General features: G+C 50.0%; 1 protein-coding gene across 1 annotated transcript; it reads right to left on the reverse strand.

The window, feature by feature from the left end:
• Positions 1–509: 509 nt before the first annotated feature.
• LOC123479616 (somatomedin-B and thrombospondin type-1 domain-containing protein) lies at positions 510–17,277 on the reverse strand. The gene is made up of 5 exons (XM_045194546.3): positions 17,034–17,277; positions 10,228–10,422; positions 7,459–7,537; positions 4,799–4,975; positions 510–1,264 (listed from the first exon to the last, which is right to left on the reverse strand). Exons 1-5 carry the CDS (start codon positions 17,275–17,277, stop codon positions 1,147–1,149), a joined length of 813 nt encoding a protein of 270 aa, XP_045050481.2. The 3' UTR covers positions 510–1,146.
• Between the last annotated feature and the right edge of the window lie 1,085 nt (positions 17,278–18,362).

Here is an 18,362-nt window from a genome sequence, read left to right on the forward strand (position 1 = left end):
AAATAGAGGAAGAAGTAAAGTCTATGCAAAGTGAAATAAAGGAAAATGTACAGGGAACCAACAGTGACAGGAATGAAACTGGGATTCAAATCAACCATTGGGACCAGAAGGAAGAAATAAACATTCAACCAGAACAGAATGAAGAAACAAGAATTCAAAAAAATAAGAAGAGGCTTAGGAACCTCCAAGGCAAATTTAAATGTTCTAACATCTGAATCATAGGGCTGCCAGAAGGAGAAGAGGAAGAACAAGAAATTGAAAACTTATTTGAAAAATTAATGAAGGAGAACTTCTCCAATCTGGCAAAGGAAATAGACTTCCAGGAAGTCCAGGAATCCCAGAGAATCCTAAAGAAGTTGGGTCCAAGGAAGTACACACTCAGGCACATCATAATTATGTTACCTGAGATTAAAGAGAAGGAGAGAATCTTAAAAGCAGCAAGAGAAAAGGAGACAGTTACCTACAAAGGATTTCCCGTAAGACTGTCAGCTGATTTCTCCAAAATAATTTTGCAGGCAAGAAGGGGCTGGAAAGAAGTATTCCAAGTCATGAAAGGCAAGGATCTACATCCAGGATTGCTCTATCCAGCAAGGCTATCATTTAGAATGGAAGGGCAGATAAAGTGCTTCTCAGATAAGGTCAAGTTAAAGGAGTTCATCATCACCAAGCCCTTATTATATGAAATGTTAAAGGGACTTATCTAAGGAAAAGAAGATCAAAAATATGAACAGTAAAATGACAACAAACTTACAACTGTCAATAACTGAACCTAAAACAAAAACAAAAACAAACTAAGCAAACAACTAGAACAGGAACAGAACCAGAGAAATGGAGATCACATGGAGGGTTATCAGCAGGGAGGTGGAGGGGGGAGAACGGGGGAAAAGTACAGGGAATAAGAAGTATAAATGGTAGGTACAAAATACAGGGGTAAGTTAAGAATAGTATAGGAAATGGAGAAGCCAAAGAACTTACATGTATGACCCATGGACATGAACTAAGGTAGGGGAATGCTGGTGGGAATGGGGGGTACAGGGCAGAGGGGAATAAAGGAGAGAAAAAATGGGACAACCATAATAGCATAATCAATAAAATATACTTAGAAAAAGAAAGAAAGGAGGGGTCTGGACAGTTAGGGCCGTGGCATTAGATGAACACGAGGCTGTGGACCTCTGGGCAGGAACAGCGCGGGAGCTGACCGAGCCTCTCCCAGGTCCCTCGGCACCGGGGGTGGCCGACCGCTTGCCACAGCAACAGCTGGTTCCTGCAAGAGAAAGGTTTGGCTCAGTGGCATTAGGAATCTCCAGAATCCAGGGGTGTGTGCCTGTGTGGCTTCCTTCATGCAAAAAATATTTTTTTTAAGTCATAGTTCATGATGGCATTGTATAAAGATGAATATAACCCAAGCTGAATTCATTATTATTGTGACTATTATAGCTTTTTTTCTTCTGATTAAAAATTTTAACTTCTTAAATTTTCATGGGCCCTGAGAGTGGGTGGACACTGGGCTCTGAGTCAGTCACAGCGCCAACCCCAGAGGCCCAGCGGGCTAATCCAGGCTCAGCTCTTAGGGTCTGGTGAGGTGCCCAGCTGGCAAACTTGCTTAACCTCCCTGCGCCCCTTTTCCTCCTGCTGGGAGGCAACGCAGGAGAGTCCCTGAGAACGCAGGCTCTGGAATCAAGGCGGGTCATGACCCAGCTCCTAGGAACCTCTGCGGTCCCTTCAGTGGATAACAGATGTCTCCACCTCTCTGGAGCACTGGGAGGTTCTGTGCAAGGCTATGTGCAGAAAAAATAAAAACGATCACGACGTAACAACTAACCACGTCAGCTGCAAGAGTGAAGATCTAACGCTACAAGGCAGCTGGGGTGGGGGTGGCGAACCTCACCAACCTCAGAGCAAGCAAAAGCCGCCGATTCCAAAAGGCACGCCCTGCATCATTCCGTGTATGTAAAGTTGCGGGGGGGGGGGAGCAAAATGAAACTGTCATGTTTAGGGATCTGCACCGAGTGAAGCTATTAAGAGAACTGTACAATGGATCAGTACGAAAGGGCCGTGGTCTGCTTTACCGAGCGAGGAGGGGCTGAGGTTAGGAGGGCCTGGGGGTCTGGCTCAGCTCTGTTCCTTGCCTCGGCGGCCACGACCCAGGTGTGCCTCCTTTCCAAACATTTGTTAACCTGTTCATATATGTTTTAGCCAATTCTCTGTAGGTATAATTTAAACCTTTGAAAAAGGCAACATCATGACAATAATAACAAATACTAACTGAGCGCTTGTTCAATGCGGGGCTCTATTCTAAGCTTCTAAGAACAGGGCCTGGCACCAAATAGGGGCTTCACAAATGACAGCACTTAAAGTCACAGTTACTATTGCCATCCTCATTATGTAGAATGGAGCTAAGGTCTCTTGTCTCAGAAGGGCTTTGGAGGCCTGCAGGATGTAAAGCCCTTACCTGCTGCCCAGCACACCATAGGTGCGTGACCATGGCAGGTGTTCCTTCTGCTTATCCCAAACTTAGAGACCCTTCTAAGGCTAAATAAACCCTCCTAAAGTCCCCAAGTGACAGGCTAATCCCTCCTGGGCCTATGCCCTTTGCACGCCCGCCCTCAGCTGCCCTCGGAAAGAATCCAGCTGACGGCTCGTCCTCACTTTGATCCCCCGCCCCTGCCAGCCCTGCCTGGTGAGCTCATGCCCCAATCAGACCTCCCATCACCTGTTGTGAGCCTGGGCATGGTGGGAGCAGGGAGGGGTGGCTCTCCCTGGCACAGCCCTGGCTCTGCTTTCCGTTCTTGCCCCTCCCTGGTGGAGCCAGGGGTTCCTACTGCCCTCATCTCGGCCTCACCACAGTGCCATGTCCCTTATCCTGAAATATTTGCATCCAAAAGGAGAAATTTGGGATTACTCAAAGTTTTAGGGCTAAAAAGGCTTATCCGAAGATAGGTGGATAAACCAAGGCTCTAAGAGAGCATCTAGCCCTAAGAATGAATCTCTAATGGTAGAATCTAAAGTCTAAGTGGGAGAGAGGTTGAACAGAGGGAAGCAGAGAGGGCCTCTTTAGAGTGTGATAATATACTGTTTGCCATTTATTTATTGGGCACCTACTATGTGCCAAATTCTTCACATCCATTATGTCTCATTTTCACAAAGTATGTATTATTATATCCATTTTTTGTTAGACATGACAATAGCAGCTTCTGCTACTAAGCATCTATGAGGGGCCAGGAGCTGTGTGTGCAAAGGGCATGGGATCCTTCCCACAACTGAAGTGGTGCGGATGGTCAAGGTCAGGTGGAGGGCTGGCACAGAGTCGCACAGCTAGTAAGGGTCAGAGGTGGGGTTTGAACCAGGCTCTGTGCAGTCCCAATGCCTCCTGTTCACATACACCTGTCTGAAACAGCCTATCTGTCACTGGCACTCCCTGCTCGAGGTTTGCAGTGAGCGGGGTGCTCAAAATTGAATGGGAAGAAATTAACATTCTTTGAATTGGGAGAACTGCCCAACAGAGAGCCCCCAGAGAGCGCTCACTCCTACAGGGCAACAATCTCTGCACTGGGGAAGCACTGCCATTGGAAACAGTCTAGACTAGTGTTTAGAGCTTAGCTCAGGGATCTGAAGAGTACAGGTTCAAATCCCACCTCTGCCACTTGCCAGGTGCATGATCTTGGGCACTTCTTTGCTTCTTAGTCTCCTCATCTCAAAGGCAGGATCCTAAAAGAATCCATACCAGTTCTTGGAATGTTTCAATGGCATACTGTGTGTTCATGTGTCCTTACCTCCTTCCACGCTCACAGCCATTCATGCCACTCTGGCCACAATGGCGTCACGCTCCCACCCCAGGATCTTTGCACTTGCTGTTTGCTCTGCCTGGAACACCTTCCCCCAGATATCCACACATGACTCCTCCCTCATTGCCTTCAGATTCTTCCAATATTACCTCCTCAGAATCACCTTCCTTAAAAAATAACAACCGCCAGAACGTCCCCCTCATTCTGCTTGCTTTCGAGACATACTTCTGTCTCGTCTGACAAATTACAAACTTACTTGCCTCATGCCTGTCTCCTGACAGCAGAACGTTGTCTCCAAAGGGCGGGGCCACATCTGCTTTGTTCACTGCATCTCCCTGTGCCCAAAACATTGCCTGGCACATGCTCCATAGTAAGTGTTCAACAAATATTTATTGAGTGAATGAGTGGACGGATGGATGACTATAAAGAGCTTAGAATAATGCGCGGCACATAGTGAGCACCCAATACATGTTAGTTGCGATGTGCTAAGTGCTCTAATTACATGCTAAGTGCTTTCTGAGACACTCGCCCTTGTGGGAGGCAGTCTAGGGGGCTGTTATAAGCCATATTTAGGTCAAATCCTGCTGTGTGACCTTGACTGCAGCACCCTGCCCCTCTGAGCCTTGCTTTCCCCATCTCTAAGATAAGAGTAACCAAACGTGGCTTTTTGGGGAATTTTGAGGATTCAACAATAAGGCCAGCTTCCTTTTCTTGAGCTATGCGAAGTCCTCAGCTTGCACAATCTAGCTTGCCCTTCACCCTTGCCCCAAGGGGAGTTCCTCTTCTTATCTGCATTTTCAGACAAGGAAATTGGGGTTATGAGATTTGGCCTGGGTCACATGGCTGGAAGTGGCAGGGGCTGCTTCTCCTTGGACATGGAGACCAGGACTTTCCTGGGCCCCACCCTGACCAGGGAGCAGCATCTCACTCCTGTGGCACCGTCATCTCCAAGCAGCAGAGATGACCCCCTGCTCTACAAGTCACACCTCCCATGCCCCGGTCTCACTGCTCACCCTCCGGCCCCGTGGCCGTCCCCGTGGCAACGTTGGCTCCTGGCATCCTGAGCAGGCCACTCACACCTCACACACACTGTGTGGCCCTGGGTCAGATACTTCGTCCACTGGGCATGGGGTGCCCTCGCCTGCCGGCAGCTCCCCGGAATGGGCCCCAGACGGAACTGGACGCAGTACCTGTAGCCACACAGGGAGACACCCCCCACCAAGCACCTGTGAGCATGTATGGTGCACTACAGTGCACCTAGCCCTACAGAGGCCCAGGCTGATGCAATTTCTGCCTGATACAGGAAACTCTGGAGCAACCCAATCTGCAAAAGCAGGTTGCATCCATCAAGACCTGGCTCCTACTCTTTTAAGTTAACCCCATGGAGGACTTCCCTGTGTCAGGCCCTCTTCCAAGCACTGTACCCAAAAGACTATATGGTTTATTCCTCTTCTGTCTCCCCACTAGAATGTCAGCCCCACAAAGGCAGAAGTATCTGTCTGTTCTGTTCACCACGGTGTGCAACTCCTAGAACAGTACTGGCTCAATAAAAATGGGCTGAGTGAATCGTTTGGTCCAATGGAATAGGGAAACCCTGCGAGGTAGGTGTTGGCCCAGTTTACATTAGAAAGCTGAGCATCAGAGAGTTAATTTGCCTATGGTCACACAGCTAATAAGTGCTATAAACCCCAAAAACCTAAACTGACATTCCGAAGCACTCCACTACATTTTACAAGAGATCCTATTTTTATAGAAGAGATTCTCCATCACAATTACTTAAATGGGAAAGTTCCCATTATGGGGTACTTGAAGTAAAAGCCAATTGGCCAAAATTTTACCTCTACCCAACTTTTCTACAAATGGCAGTAAATGGCTCCGCCTGCTGGAGGAGATGCAGCTTAACAAGGACTCAGGGGTGACTGCATGGGGCGTGTGCCCCCTGGTGGCTGCAGCCTCTGGGAGGCCTAAGGACTAGATAGTTTTCTCCTAGGACAGCCCCAAACCTGTCCCCAGCCCCTTCATCTGAGCTGCCCCCAGAACTCCTCAGGAATCTGTCCCTTACCAGAAACCTGTGATAAATGGAACTTTCATCTTCCCAACATACTTTCTCTTCCCTTTTTGTAGTTTATTTATAGGGAACTCTTGCCCTCACCCTATTTGGTCTTAGAGGGGCAATAAATCAGGGTGGCTGGTCCTGGCTGCCCACACCTGCCACTAGCCTGGGCACATGATTAAAGCAGACCAATCAGAGTTCCAGTCCTCTTGACCTCAGTGATTGGTTCAAGGATGGGTCTGGGATCCAAGCAGGACCAATCAAATTCTCCAGAAATAACACACTGGGATTGGGAGGAAGGGCTCCTTCCCCAGGCATTGCCAAGCGGGGAGGATGTGAGGCTGCTGGTTCCCATGTTGGCTGCTGCAGGGAGAATCGCTTCATGAGAATGAAGCCAATGGGGGGGGGGGGGCAGAAAGAATGAAGATAAATGAGTAAATCCTGACATTATTTGACTTGACTCCAGCCATGCTTGAAATGACACTATTTTGAAACTTCCTTTCTAGTTATACTCATATAAACCAATAATACTCCATTTTACTTGAGCCAGTTGGAGCTAAGTTTCTGTCACATGCAGTGAAAGGAACCCTAATATAGCTCCCTCTCCATCCCCATTGCCACTGCTTTTGTTTAGACCTTATTCTTCCCACTGGTATTTATTGAACACCTGCCGTGTGCCAGCCAGTGTCCTGGGAGACTGACCTCATCACCACTTTCCCCCACACACTGGTCTGCCTCCAGTCCTGGCAACTCATCCTTCACCAGATGCAGGGCGACCACCCTGGTCCAAACCGCCCTCATCTCTCACCCGGACTATTGCAGTAGCCTCCCCTTTGGTCTCCTGATTCCCCCATTGTCTGTCTCTGACTGTCACTCAAAGGGATCCTGCGAAAACTCCAGTGAGATCACGTTACTCCTCTGCCCAGAACCCTCCCATGACTCCCATCTCTTGTGAGAAAGCGTCCAGCTTCTCACCACAGCCTATGGGCTCTGTGAGATCTGACCACCCCCTTCCCATATATTTCTGACCTTATTTCCTACACTCACACGCTCCCTGCACTCCAGCCACACTGGTCTTGCTGATCCTTGAACACACCAGGCCTGCCCTGTCCTAGGACCTTTGTACTTCCTGGTCCCTGTCTCAGATATGCTCTTTCCCCAGGAAGCCTCCTCCAGATCTTAGTTCAAATATCACTTCAGTGAGGACGTCACTGGCACCCCTCCCTCTCCCCTGCTTTATTTCTCTCCACCGCCCTGAGCACTACTGACATGCGATTTGACTGTCTGTCTCATCCCACTAGACTGTCCACTCCATGATGACCAGTGTTTCTGTCCTTTTTTGTTCCTTGCTGTCTCCCCAAGGCCCATCACAGTGCCTTTCGTGTAATGGGCACTCAATAAACGTTGAGTGAGTGAACGAATGAATGGATGAATGAGTCTAAATGGAGACCAATCATTAAGGACTTCAAGATTATGTTAATGAGCTTACAAATGTATCAGGACAAAAAAATGGGGAGATATTGAAGCTGTCAAAGTAAGAGAAAGACATGATGAACATTTAATTCAAGGGAAATGTTCACCAATTTTAGTTTCACCTTGGGTTCATTTGCTTCAACTTACCCCGCTATCTCCTGCTCCCTGGGGACACCTTGTTTTCTCCGCTCTTTCCCATAGCTGCCCGTGGTTGTCAGAGCAGGGACTGTGGGCCAAGGACAAAAGAGAATTAGGTAGCTCAGCTCCCCCCCTGGCTATGACACCACAGGAAGCTAGGTGAGGTCCTCCTGGCCTCCAAGTCATTTACATGGTGACCCTAAGGAGACTATGGGATCCTGGAACAGGTAGATGGTCCCCTCTAGCACCTTTTAGCTGATGCTGGAGGCAGGATCATATTGATCTCCGAGACTCAGGGCCTAGCACGGTGGGTCTCAAAAGCTTTTCAAGTGAATGACTTTTATATATAGATGAGTGAGCAAAACAGTAGATAAAACAGTTAATAACTAGATGGATGGATGGATGGATGGATGGATGGATAGATGGCTAAAATAATGGAAGAAAGGAAGAATGGATGGATGATGGGTAAATAAATGGGAAGATGGGAGGACAGGAAAAAGAAGAGACAGAGAGATGACGAATGGAAAGGATAGATGGAGAGATAACAGGTGGATGGATAGGTGAATTAATAAAAGAAGTGGATGGATAAATGAATGGGTGGGAAGATGTAAGGATGGAAGAAAGGAGGTACAGAGGGATGGGTAGATAAATGAATTAATAAAATTATTGTGTTGGATCAACTTCCAAGTCCCTTCTTAGAGCAGATTAAAAACAAACACACACACAGAGAAAGAGAGGGTGGTGATTCCTTAGGGGAAAAAAGTCCAAAACTTGGCAATGGAGCCAAGTCAGATTTGCTGGTGGACTGAAGCTAGTGGCCTAGAAGAGGGCCGCACCGGGGCATCCAGGACCCTTCCCCTGCTGCTGCCCTAGCTCAGTCTTTGCAATCTCCCTTCACTCCTCTCTTTTAACATCCATGGTGCTTCTTTTGATGCAGCCTAAAACAGTGAGGAGAGCCCCAGAGAAGCCCGGATTCTAGTCCCAGCACTGCCTCTTATAGCTGAGTGACCTCGGTCAAGTTACTGCACATCTCTGGGCCCTAGTCTCCTCGCAAGCAAAGTGGGGATAATACCAGGACTTATATCATAGAGTTATTGTCGGAATTAAACGAGATGATTTATAGTGAGCCACGTGCCTTGGGCAGGCTTTGTGTCTCCCTGAGCATTGGCTTCCCCTTCTAAAAAATGAGAATAGTATCACTGGCCTCAAAGAGTCACGGAATGTGGCCAAGCGCTTAGCACACAGTAGGGGCAGTCAGGAAACTGACTTCCTGGGAAACTGACATCGGGGCTGGAAATGATGGGCCAGGCAAGATTTGATGCAGGTGGCAGGGGGAAGGGGGAAGGGTTTCAGGCCAAAAGAATGACATTGCCACTCTCAGTACCCCATTGCCACCTCCCTGGTCCAGCCACCAACCTCTGTCACTACTGCAGTCACCTCTTTCCCCATCTCCCTGCTACCTTCTGACCCACTATCCCCATGAAGATCAGAATGATCCTTTAAAACATGGGCAGCCCTGGCTGGTGTGGCTCAGTGGATTGAGTGCCAGCCTGAGAACCAAAAGGTTGCCGGTTTGATTTCCGATGGGGGCACATGCCTGGGTTGCAGGCTGGGCTCCTAGTTGGGAGCATGCAAGAGGCAACCGATCAATGTATCTCTTCACATTGATATTTCTCTCCCTCTCTTCCTCCCTCCCTTCCCCTATCTAAAAATAAATAAATAAAATCTTTTTAAAATAAATAAAACATGCGCAGAGGGAGATGAAGTCACAGGAGGCAAGAGCCAGACACATGGAGCTTATAGACCATGAGCAGGCAGTTGGGTTTCACCCTGAGGGCACTGGGTAGCTACTTCAGAATTGAAAGCAGGAGGGGGGGCACCGTGGGAAGGTGTACGGGGTAGTCTCAGAATGACCTCCTCTCCCACCAGTCTGCAGCACAGGGAGAGACTGGAAGGGGACCATTGAGCCCTGCTGCCTGCTCTTCTACCCCTTCAAGGAAACCACTGCATTCTCTTGGTCAATCTCTTCAGCTGGAAAACTGGCACCGCCCATTTTTCTGTACGGGCCTAAAAACCTATTGTCCAGGTGTGCAAGGTAGCCAACACCTGTTGTTTTGCCTGCCCTGCATCATGCAACCCAATTTTCCTTTGGAGAACCCTCCTCTCCTACTCTCACTCAGTTGGGACTGACCTCCCTCCCAGCTTCAAAGGGAGCACATGCCCAGCCTTGGCCAATCAGCATGTTCCATCTGGATATATTGATGGGTTCAACGGTGGATAAACGAGCCAGGTCAAGCTAATAAAATATCATCCCAGGACATTTGCTGAAATTATGAGAAAGAAACTTTTTCTTCTAGCAGCCAGGTCGGTTGGAGGGAACCCTGGAGCTATCAAAAACCATTCCCAGTTGGCCTGAGAGTGAGGCCAACTCAGAGGAAAACAGAGCTGAGAGACAGAGAGAGTGTCCTGGCCACATGGCTTGAGCCCCTGGATCTAGCCATGCCTGAATGCAGACACTGGAATTTCAGTTACATGAAACACACATTTTTGCTCAGCTCAGTTTAAGCTGGGCTTCCATCATGTGCATGCAAAGTCCTGACTGATTCACACTGGGAGATGGAGTAGAAAGAAGATGAGATGCCCAGAGTAAGTCAGAGATTCTTACCTCATTCGCAACATGAGGAGAGGGAATCAGGGCTAAAGGAAGGCAAAGTCCCACCCCAAACTTGGAGCCCCCAGAGGACCTGACAGTCACTCCTGGTGGCCGCCCCAACTCACACAAGGACTGCTGGCACTCCACTCCCTGGTGGCTCCGGTACTCCACACAGCCAGCCCGCTCTTCCAGATGGGGGCAGGGAGCACCCCCATTCCTTGGCTCCCGCAGGACATGCCTCCTGCGGACACGGTAGGATATCTGACAGGGTTTGACACAGCCACTCCAGCCACTCCACTCCGCCACAACACAGGAGACCGCTGGAAGAGAAGGCAGCGTCTCCAGGGCAACGTGTATGGAGTCGGGCAGCCAGTGGTCAGGCCTTCACCGCCAGCCCCACAAGCCGGACCCCCGAGAGAACCACGCAGAGCACCAGGACCCCTGCAACCCTGAGTCCATGCCCTCCCCAAAGGTTTCTCTGTGACCGCCTCGGATACATCTACCCAACTTTGCATTCCATGTTTCATTCCTGTATCCTCCTTCCGGGGATCATTTAGGCCATTCCCGTCACTCATGCCTTCAATGAACATTTCCTAAGCACTGAGGACAACTGGTTTCACCTCTCTGTGCCTCAGTTTCTTCCTCCTTTCTCAAATAGGAATAAGAACAGGATTCACCTGATAAGGTGGCCTTGAGGGTGCGATCAGATTCGACCTACAAAGGATATGCTTGTGCCACATAGCAAGTGCTCAGTAAATACAGCTATTCCTCGGCGGCAGCGGCATGAACCACCGCCACACCGCCAGCCGAACAGAGGGGAAAGAAGCCTCCTGCAGAAGCTACTCGGTGTGACGTGTATCTATACAGTTTTAAAACCTGCAAAACAGTGCTTTGTAGCGTTTAAAAATTCCCGCAGGTATTATACACAACATACATCGTTGATCCTCGTTATTTACAGATCCTGTGTTTATGAATTTGCCTATTTGCTAACATGTATTTGTCACCCCCAAATCAATACTTGAGACACTTTGCCATCAGTCACACCTAGCAAACATTTCCAGTTGCCCAAAGTACACGTTCACAGCGGACGTCGAACAAGACTGTTTGGGGGCGGCGGATGGGTAGTGAGATGCAGAGCAAGAAGCTGCACTTCAGGGCCAGTTGGATGGGGTTTGTATCCCAGCTCACACACATACACACACACATGTACACACACGTACACACAATCGTGCACACACAAAGGGGGCTCCTACTGTCAAAATTAATTCACTCATTCCACAAATATTTACCAAGCAACTACTGTGAGCCAGGAGACCAGCGGTGAAGAGGAAAGACAGGTAGGTCCTCACGAAAAGCACTCCCCAGCTGTGAGACTCGTCCTAGCTTGGGGCAACATGAAAACGTGAGAAAAAAATACATCCCTGAACTGAGGGAGTGAGGTCATTGTGTTGCAAACGCAATGTTGCTTCCGGCACCTCAGGAAGTCACAGGCCCTTGCACAGACCTCCACCTTTAATGGAGTTGAAATGCTCAGGGGAAGGAGGGAAGAAGGAAGGAGGAAGGGAAGATATCAAACATGACAACCTATCAATCATGATTGCTTTCATCATTCATCTAATAGTGACATCAATGATGTCCCTGGTGCTGAGCCAGGCAAGTCACTCACCGGGCTTCATGTAATCATCACAATGAGCTTCAGAGACTGTGCACTCCAGGAAGTCTGTGATCCACAGAGGCTCCCTGACCCCCAGAAGCCAGTTGACTTCAGCACATGGGGGGCTCCAGCAGGGAGGAGAGTGTGACCCAGGTATTTGTTGCCCCCACCCCTTGACTCAGCCTCACTCCTGGTGAGGGGCAACCCTTGGCCATGCATCCTACTCTCACAGAGCTCCAATAATGCCCTTTCATCCTGTACCCCCTTGTGAATAGAGCCCCCATCAAATTCTCTTCCATTTAATTCTTCTGGGTGCACCATCTGTCACTTGCCTGGACCCCGACTCCTATATTATGTGTACTATTGTCAGGTCACCTCCCAGAGGAGGCAAGTGGAGCTTAAGGGGACAGACTGTCTGAGTCAGCCAAGGTGGTGGAGTCGGACAGACCTGGATGCAAACTGCAGGCTCCCGGGAGTGGTGCCATGAGAAATGCAAAGCACCAAGACTGTAAATGCTCAGTACAACAGCAGTCTTTCTGCATTTATTTAACAGCTATTTAGGGCCTACTGTGTGCCGAGCACTGGACTGAGTGCCAGGAACAGAGATGAGCAAAGTAAAAAACATCCCTGCCCTGGAGGAGCTAACATTTCTGCAGGAGAAACAGGCAATAGACCACACAACCAATGATGTCATTTCAACCAGTGATCCGTGCTCTGAGAACAGACAAGCCAGGATAAGAATGGCAGGGGTGGGGAGATGGGACCCTGTTTTAGATGAAAGGGTCAAGGGAGGCCTCCAAGGCAGAGAATATCCGAGGAGGGGAGGGAGGGAGCTGTGTAGGTGCCTGGAGGACGGGGTTCCAGGCAGAGGAAACGGGCGGTGTGTAAAGGCCCTACGACAGGGTCAAGGCTGGATGCTGGAGAGACAGTGAGGAGGCCAGTGTGACTGCAGCAGGACAAGCAGGGGAGAAAGTGGCAGGAGGTGATGTCAGAGAAGGCAGTGACAGTGTACAGGCCTGTGATGATTATTGGATGGGCCAAAGGGCAGCACCAAAGTCCACCCCTGATTCCCTGCCCTGCACGGCCTGTCGGGCAGGTGAGAGCTTTTGCAGAAAATTAGGCAGACGCTCCCCTGCAGGTATTCTTTCCATGTTGCTGGCACCTGTGAGGACACCAAGCAGCATGTGTATGTGACATCCCCAGGGAACTGTCTAGGGTTGTAACCTCAGTCCATTCGTATGATTATTCATATCTTGTTGGTCTCCTCCACTCGTATCAGCACCACGGAGGCAGGTCCTTGTCCCCTGCTGAATCCCAGCACCAAGCACAGTACCTGGTACAGGAGTAAGTGAATACTGAATGAACAAATCTTGCCTTACCGCCAACAAAGGAAATATGACAAGGTGGCATGGCTAAAAGATACCACCAGATGGCGGTGTTTCTCAAAACAAAGGCCATTCTGCCTTTTTTGGCTGAAAGGAGAAATTCTAGCTTATCAGTGCAGCTAAAAAAGAGGGAGGAGAGGAGGTGGGAAGTTTAAAGGTTGTCCCGTTCAGCCCTAGGGACCCAGATAACATCGTGCCAACTGAGCTTGCTGGAGCCAGACCGAATTTCCAACAGTCCCCTTGGATTCCTCCCCACACTGACAGGCCCGAGCACATCAGGAAACGCCTTTCCGGACAATCCAAACTCCGCCTTCTTCTCTGAACCTCATTGCCCCGCCCCCTGACCCTCCATCCTCCTCACTGCCTACAAAAAGGATCTTTCGGGAATGCAGTTCTGACCTGTCACCTGAAATCCTGGAGTGCATCTCGTATCCTGTTGAAGTGGTTCACAAAATATCTTTTTTTGATAGTGGATTGTAAAGACCCCCAAGCCTAGTGACTAAAAATCTGAGTTGTTCCTGAAACACACCCTCAGTCCCTCACAACCTCCTCCTCCTATTTAATGTCTCAGCACCCTTTTACTTCGAGTTCCCCAAAATGCATGGTCTCCCACAGCTCAGTGGTGGGCCGCTGTCATTTCTACCCTCCCAGCCTCCTTACCCCCATCTCCTGGTAACACTGCTTCAGTCTTCTTTTGAAGAACCAATCCTCCCCACTGGCAGTCCACCTGTTTTGGAGAGAGTGACCCCACCCTCATTCCTGGGATGGGGCTTGTGACCCAAACATGATCAATTTGCATATTCCTTCTCATGGGCTAAGTGATTGATTGGGTCATAAATGAGCACGTGACCCACATTGGGCCTATAAGAATCATTCCTAGGATGTTGGCCCAAACAAATGGGGAAAGGAGGTTCTCCTTCCACTAGGGACACCAGTTCAGAGCTACCGGGTATTACCTTTGCCACCATTTGGTGACAGCATGCCTGAGAATGAAGCTAACACAAGCAGAGCTGAAAGGTGGAAAGAGATAGAGCCCTTGGATCCAGCCATGCCTGAAGCCATCCGTGGATTGATTTTTAGTTTCCCAAGCCAATCCCCTTGCTAGCTTAGGTCAATATGAGTTGCGTCACAACCCTCCAAGTACTGACTAATGCAATGAATATGTAAGTGCATAAGTGCGGAGATTGATCCTCACAGGGCTGAAGTGAGAATTAAAGAATATAAAATACATGAAAACAGTAAATAATTTGAAAAATATGGAGCAATGATATCCATCCTTTAAGCCTCACTAGTCACTCCAGCTCCACCCTCTCCTGGCCTCCACCCCATCTCATTGATCATTTCCAAGCCTCATCTGCCTATCTTGCTCTGACTGGCTGAAATTCTTTCACAGACACCCTGTCTCCCCAAAATAAACTATAAGCTTGAGGGGGATCAGAGCCCCATCTTTCCAGTCCCCATGGCTTCTTAGCAGAGCTTGGCACACAGCAGACGGCCAGCAGTGTGACTGAACTGAATGTGGGCAGTGCCGAGCGCTCCTCTTCCACCTGTAGGCGCAAGTGCTCCCTCCCAAATGCTTACGTCCCTCCCCCTCATGAGCAAGCACATACTACTGTGGTCTGGAGCTAGACTGCTGGGGTTCAAATCCCAGACCTGCTGCGTAATAGCTGTGCAACTCTGAGCAGGCCACTGCCTCTCTGTGCCTCAGTTCCTCATCTGGAAAATGGACATGAAAACATTATTCCATGGAACTGTTATGAGGCTTAAAGGAGACAGTTTATTTCAAGCACTTAAAACAGCACCTCCCTGGCTCTTGGTAAGTACTCAGTAAATGTTAGGGGTTTGTTTTTGCTTTTGTTTTGAAGTCATCCTCTGTATCTCTTTCTACCGCAGTTACTGAAGTCAGTCAACGTTCTCCCCTAAATCATTCATGAAAAAACATACTTCTCTCCATCTTTTGCCTCCTAACTGATCATGCTGTCCCCTCCTGCCCTGCTCCTCTGGAGGGGTAGAAAAGTGAACTTGTCCCTGGTCTATTTGTAAGACCTTGGCTCTGCCCAGCCCTGCCAAGGGGGCAGATCCGAGGTCTGCTGCCCTTTTGACACCTTCCCAAAGGAGCAAAACAAAGAGGGCCCAAGCTCTTTATACAACAGACAACACTGGGGAGCTGATAACATCATGTGATTCTGTGGAGGAGGATCAGACTGTGGGAAAGTATCACTGATCCCTCTGCCTGGTCCCCTTCCTGGGCCACCCCCCCACCCAGGGCCCAGGTGAAGTCAGGGGAGCCCCTGGGGGTGCAGCCCCATACTCTGAAAGACACCATGGCTGCATGAACCCTCTGTTCAGAAAGCAGAAGAGTACAAACATGTTCCCCGGACAGTCCTTCTGCAAGTTTATTCGGGGGAGTCTCATTTGCTATGATTGGGGAGATACCACACGCCAAATTACTTTTTCCCTCACTGCTGCCTGAATTTCCACCATTAGCCACTCACGTGTGGGAAGCAGCAGGGCACTAGAAGACAGAGGACCGACCCAGCTCAAAACCTGCTGGATCACCTCTGCTGGCCAAAGCCCCTCCTCTCCTAGCCCCCCTTTTCTCACCTGTGAATGGGGACCTTTTATATGCAGGATCCCCACCGTGCTGTGAGAAAGTCATCAGGTTTGATGAGACACCCAGCCCAGCTCTTGGGCACATAGTTGGTAAATGATGGATAAATGTAGGGTCTCTTCGATTTTGAGTTTTTAAAAATTGCCCCCTCTTTTAAATGTCAATTGATGTCTCGGGATAGAAGGGCCCAACTGCTGTCCCCCCTGACAAAGAAAAGTTGGGTCTTGATCCAGTTTACAACGGGACAGAATGCAGATTTTTATTGCCAGTGGGTGTGCAAAACTTCCTGCTGGGATTGAAAGAAGGCCATCCTCGCCACTACCGACGAAAGAAGTCAGCCCCTGATTTCAGAGGCCGGTGGGTACCACTCTGGCGGGGACTTAAGAGGAAATGCTTACACCCTGGTCCGGTGGCCACTGCCAGCACCGGGCCACGGGGAGGCGTTACCTGCAATCGGATCCGGCCCTTCCGTCTCCACAAGCCTGCCCAAGTTTTACCCGCTCCTCGCCCCACCCCACCCCCTGTTTCTCTGCCCCTAGTGTCACCCGGCCCGGGTTTTTCCTCCCCTCTCTGCGTCCCTCCACTCCAAGCCCTCTCCAGGCTTCAGCGGTTCCCTCGACCTTCTCAACGCCTTCTCTGCCACGTGAACTCCCTGCCCTCAATGCGGCGTGTGCACCCAGTCCTCCTTGCACCCCTCCGTGACCCACGCCCTTCCCCAGCTGGGGTTGCCAGATAAAACTCAGGACGCCCACTTGGATCTGGATTTCAGAAAATAATAACTTTTCATAGAAGTATGGCTCGCGCAATATATAGGACGTACTTGTACTAAAAACGTATTGGTTGTTTATCTGAAATTCAAGTTTAACTGGGAATCCTGTATTTTTCTTGCCAAATCTGGCACTCTACCCCAACCCAAGCGCCCTCTCCTCCCTCGCAACCCTCCATGCCCCCACGCCCCCCAGGGGCCCGGTGTCTGTCTCACCCAGGTGCCTGGCTGGCGCGCCTCTTCCATGAGCCCCACCCTCGCGACACCCTCCAAGTCCCTCGCGCAGTCCTTGCGCCCGCTCCCGAACATCCTTCAGCTCTCCAAGCATCCCTCTCCATTTCGCTCCAGGAGACTCAGCGCCCAGATCCAGGCCCCACGCAGCTTTCTTGGCGCGCACCTCCAGGCCTAGAACCCCCTCCACGACCCGCACCCTTCGGTCCTCCATGGCATTCCCAAACTCCGGCTCCCCAAAGCTCCGAGCGCTCCACCCGCACGTCCTGCTCCCGGGAGCGCACCTGGGCAGGCCCGCGCGTAGTCGGTGCAGCAGTCCCGCACCGAGCTGCACGCCTGGTCACAGAAGCAGCGTGGAGGCCCCAGGGCGGCGCAGGTCGGGTCACGGCCGGGGCAGCAACGGCCCAGCGCGGAGCAGCCCTGCGCAGACCAGAGAGTGCCTGGCGGCCCCCGCGCCCAGGATACCGTGGCCACTGCGGCCAGGGAGAGTGCCAGCGGCAGGACCCACGGCGATCCGTGCAGGGCCATCGCTGGGCTTGGGCTGGGAACCCCACGCCCACAGGGAACCGACCCCAGCGGCCCGCCCTGTATTAGGGCGGAGGCTTCTCTCCCGACCCCTCCCCTACCTGTCACTGAGCTGGTATCCACCTCCAATCCTCCCATCCAAACTTTGCACAGCTAGTGCAGGTGAGTATCAAGATAGTGGTGGTAATAACCGCAACAACTTTGCAGGGTTTCCCTAGATTCCAGGGAAATTGAGGCCACACAGTTCATCAAAGCAATATATAACAATATAAAACAATAGTGCATTGCTATAACAATAATAGCAATAGTCACTATACCACAAATATATTTCTTAAAACCCTCACCAGAGGATATGTTTTCATCAGTTTCAGAGAGAGGGGAAGGCGGGGGGGTGGGGGGAGAGAGAGAGAGAGAGAGAGACATGAACAGGAAACCCGCTGGAGCAGAGACTGTGCTCCACCCAACTGAGCCACTCAACCAGGCCACTATACCCATAATTATAATAGCAATAATGCCAACAAGAGGTGCCAATATTATTAAAATACTGAGATTGGTCATAATAACTGCCAGATGAGGAGCCTGGACGCCAAACTGTGGACCAGGCTCAAGTGGGAGCCAAACCTTAGTCCCTTGTACCTTCTTTTCGTTTTCTCCACATTCCTATCATCTCAACTGCCATGTCCTAAATATTTGTCTTCAGATTGACTCATTTCTAAAATTTAAAATGATTTCTTTCTTACACACCTGTATCGCTCAAGAGCGTGAGAAGACGAGCCGTAGTCTGGGAGAAAGCATTCGCAAAAGACACATCTGACAGTGGACTGTTGTTCAAATTATACGAAGAACTCTTAGAACTCAACAAGAAAACAAACACTCCAATATGAAAATGGGCCAAAGACCTAACCAGACACCTCGTCAAAGAAGATCCACAAGTGGCAAATAAGCATAAGAAGAGATGCTCCACACCAGACATCATCAGGGAAATGCCGATGACGACACCCGACTTCTCATTCACTGCTGGTGGGAATGCACCATGGTGCAGCTGCTTTGGAGGACAGTTTGGCAGTTTCCTACAAAACTCAGTAAAC

Source organism: Desmodus rotundus, chromosome 6 (assembly GCF_022682495.2).
Source record: "Desmodus rotundus isolate HL8 chromosome 6, HLdesRot8A.1, whole genome shotgun sequence".
Taxonomy (NCBI): Eukaryota; Metazoa; Chordata; class Mammalia; order Chiroptera; family Phyllostomidae; genus Desmodus; species Desmodus rotundus.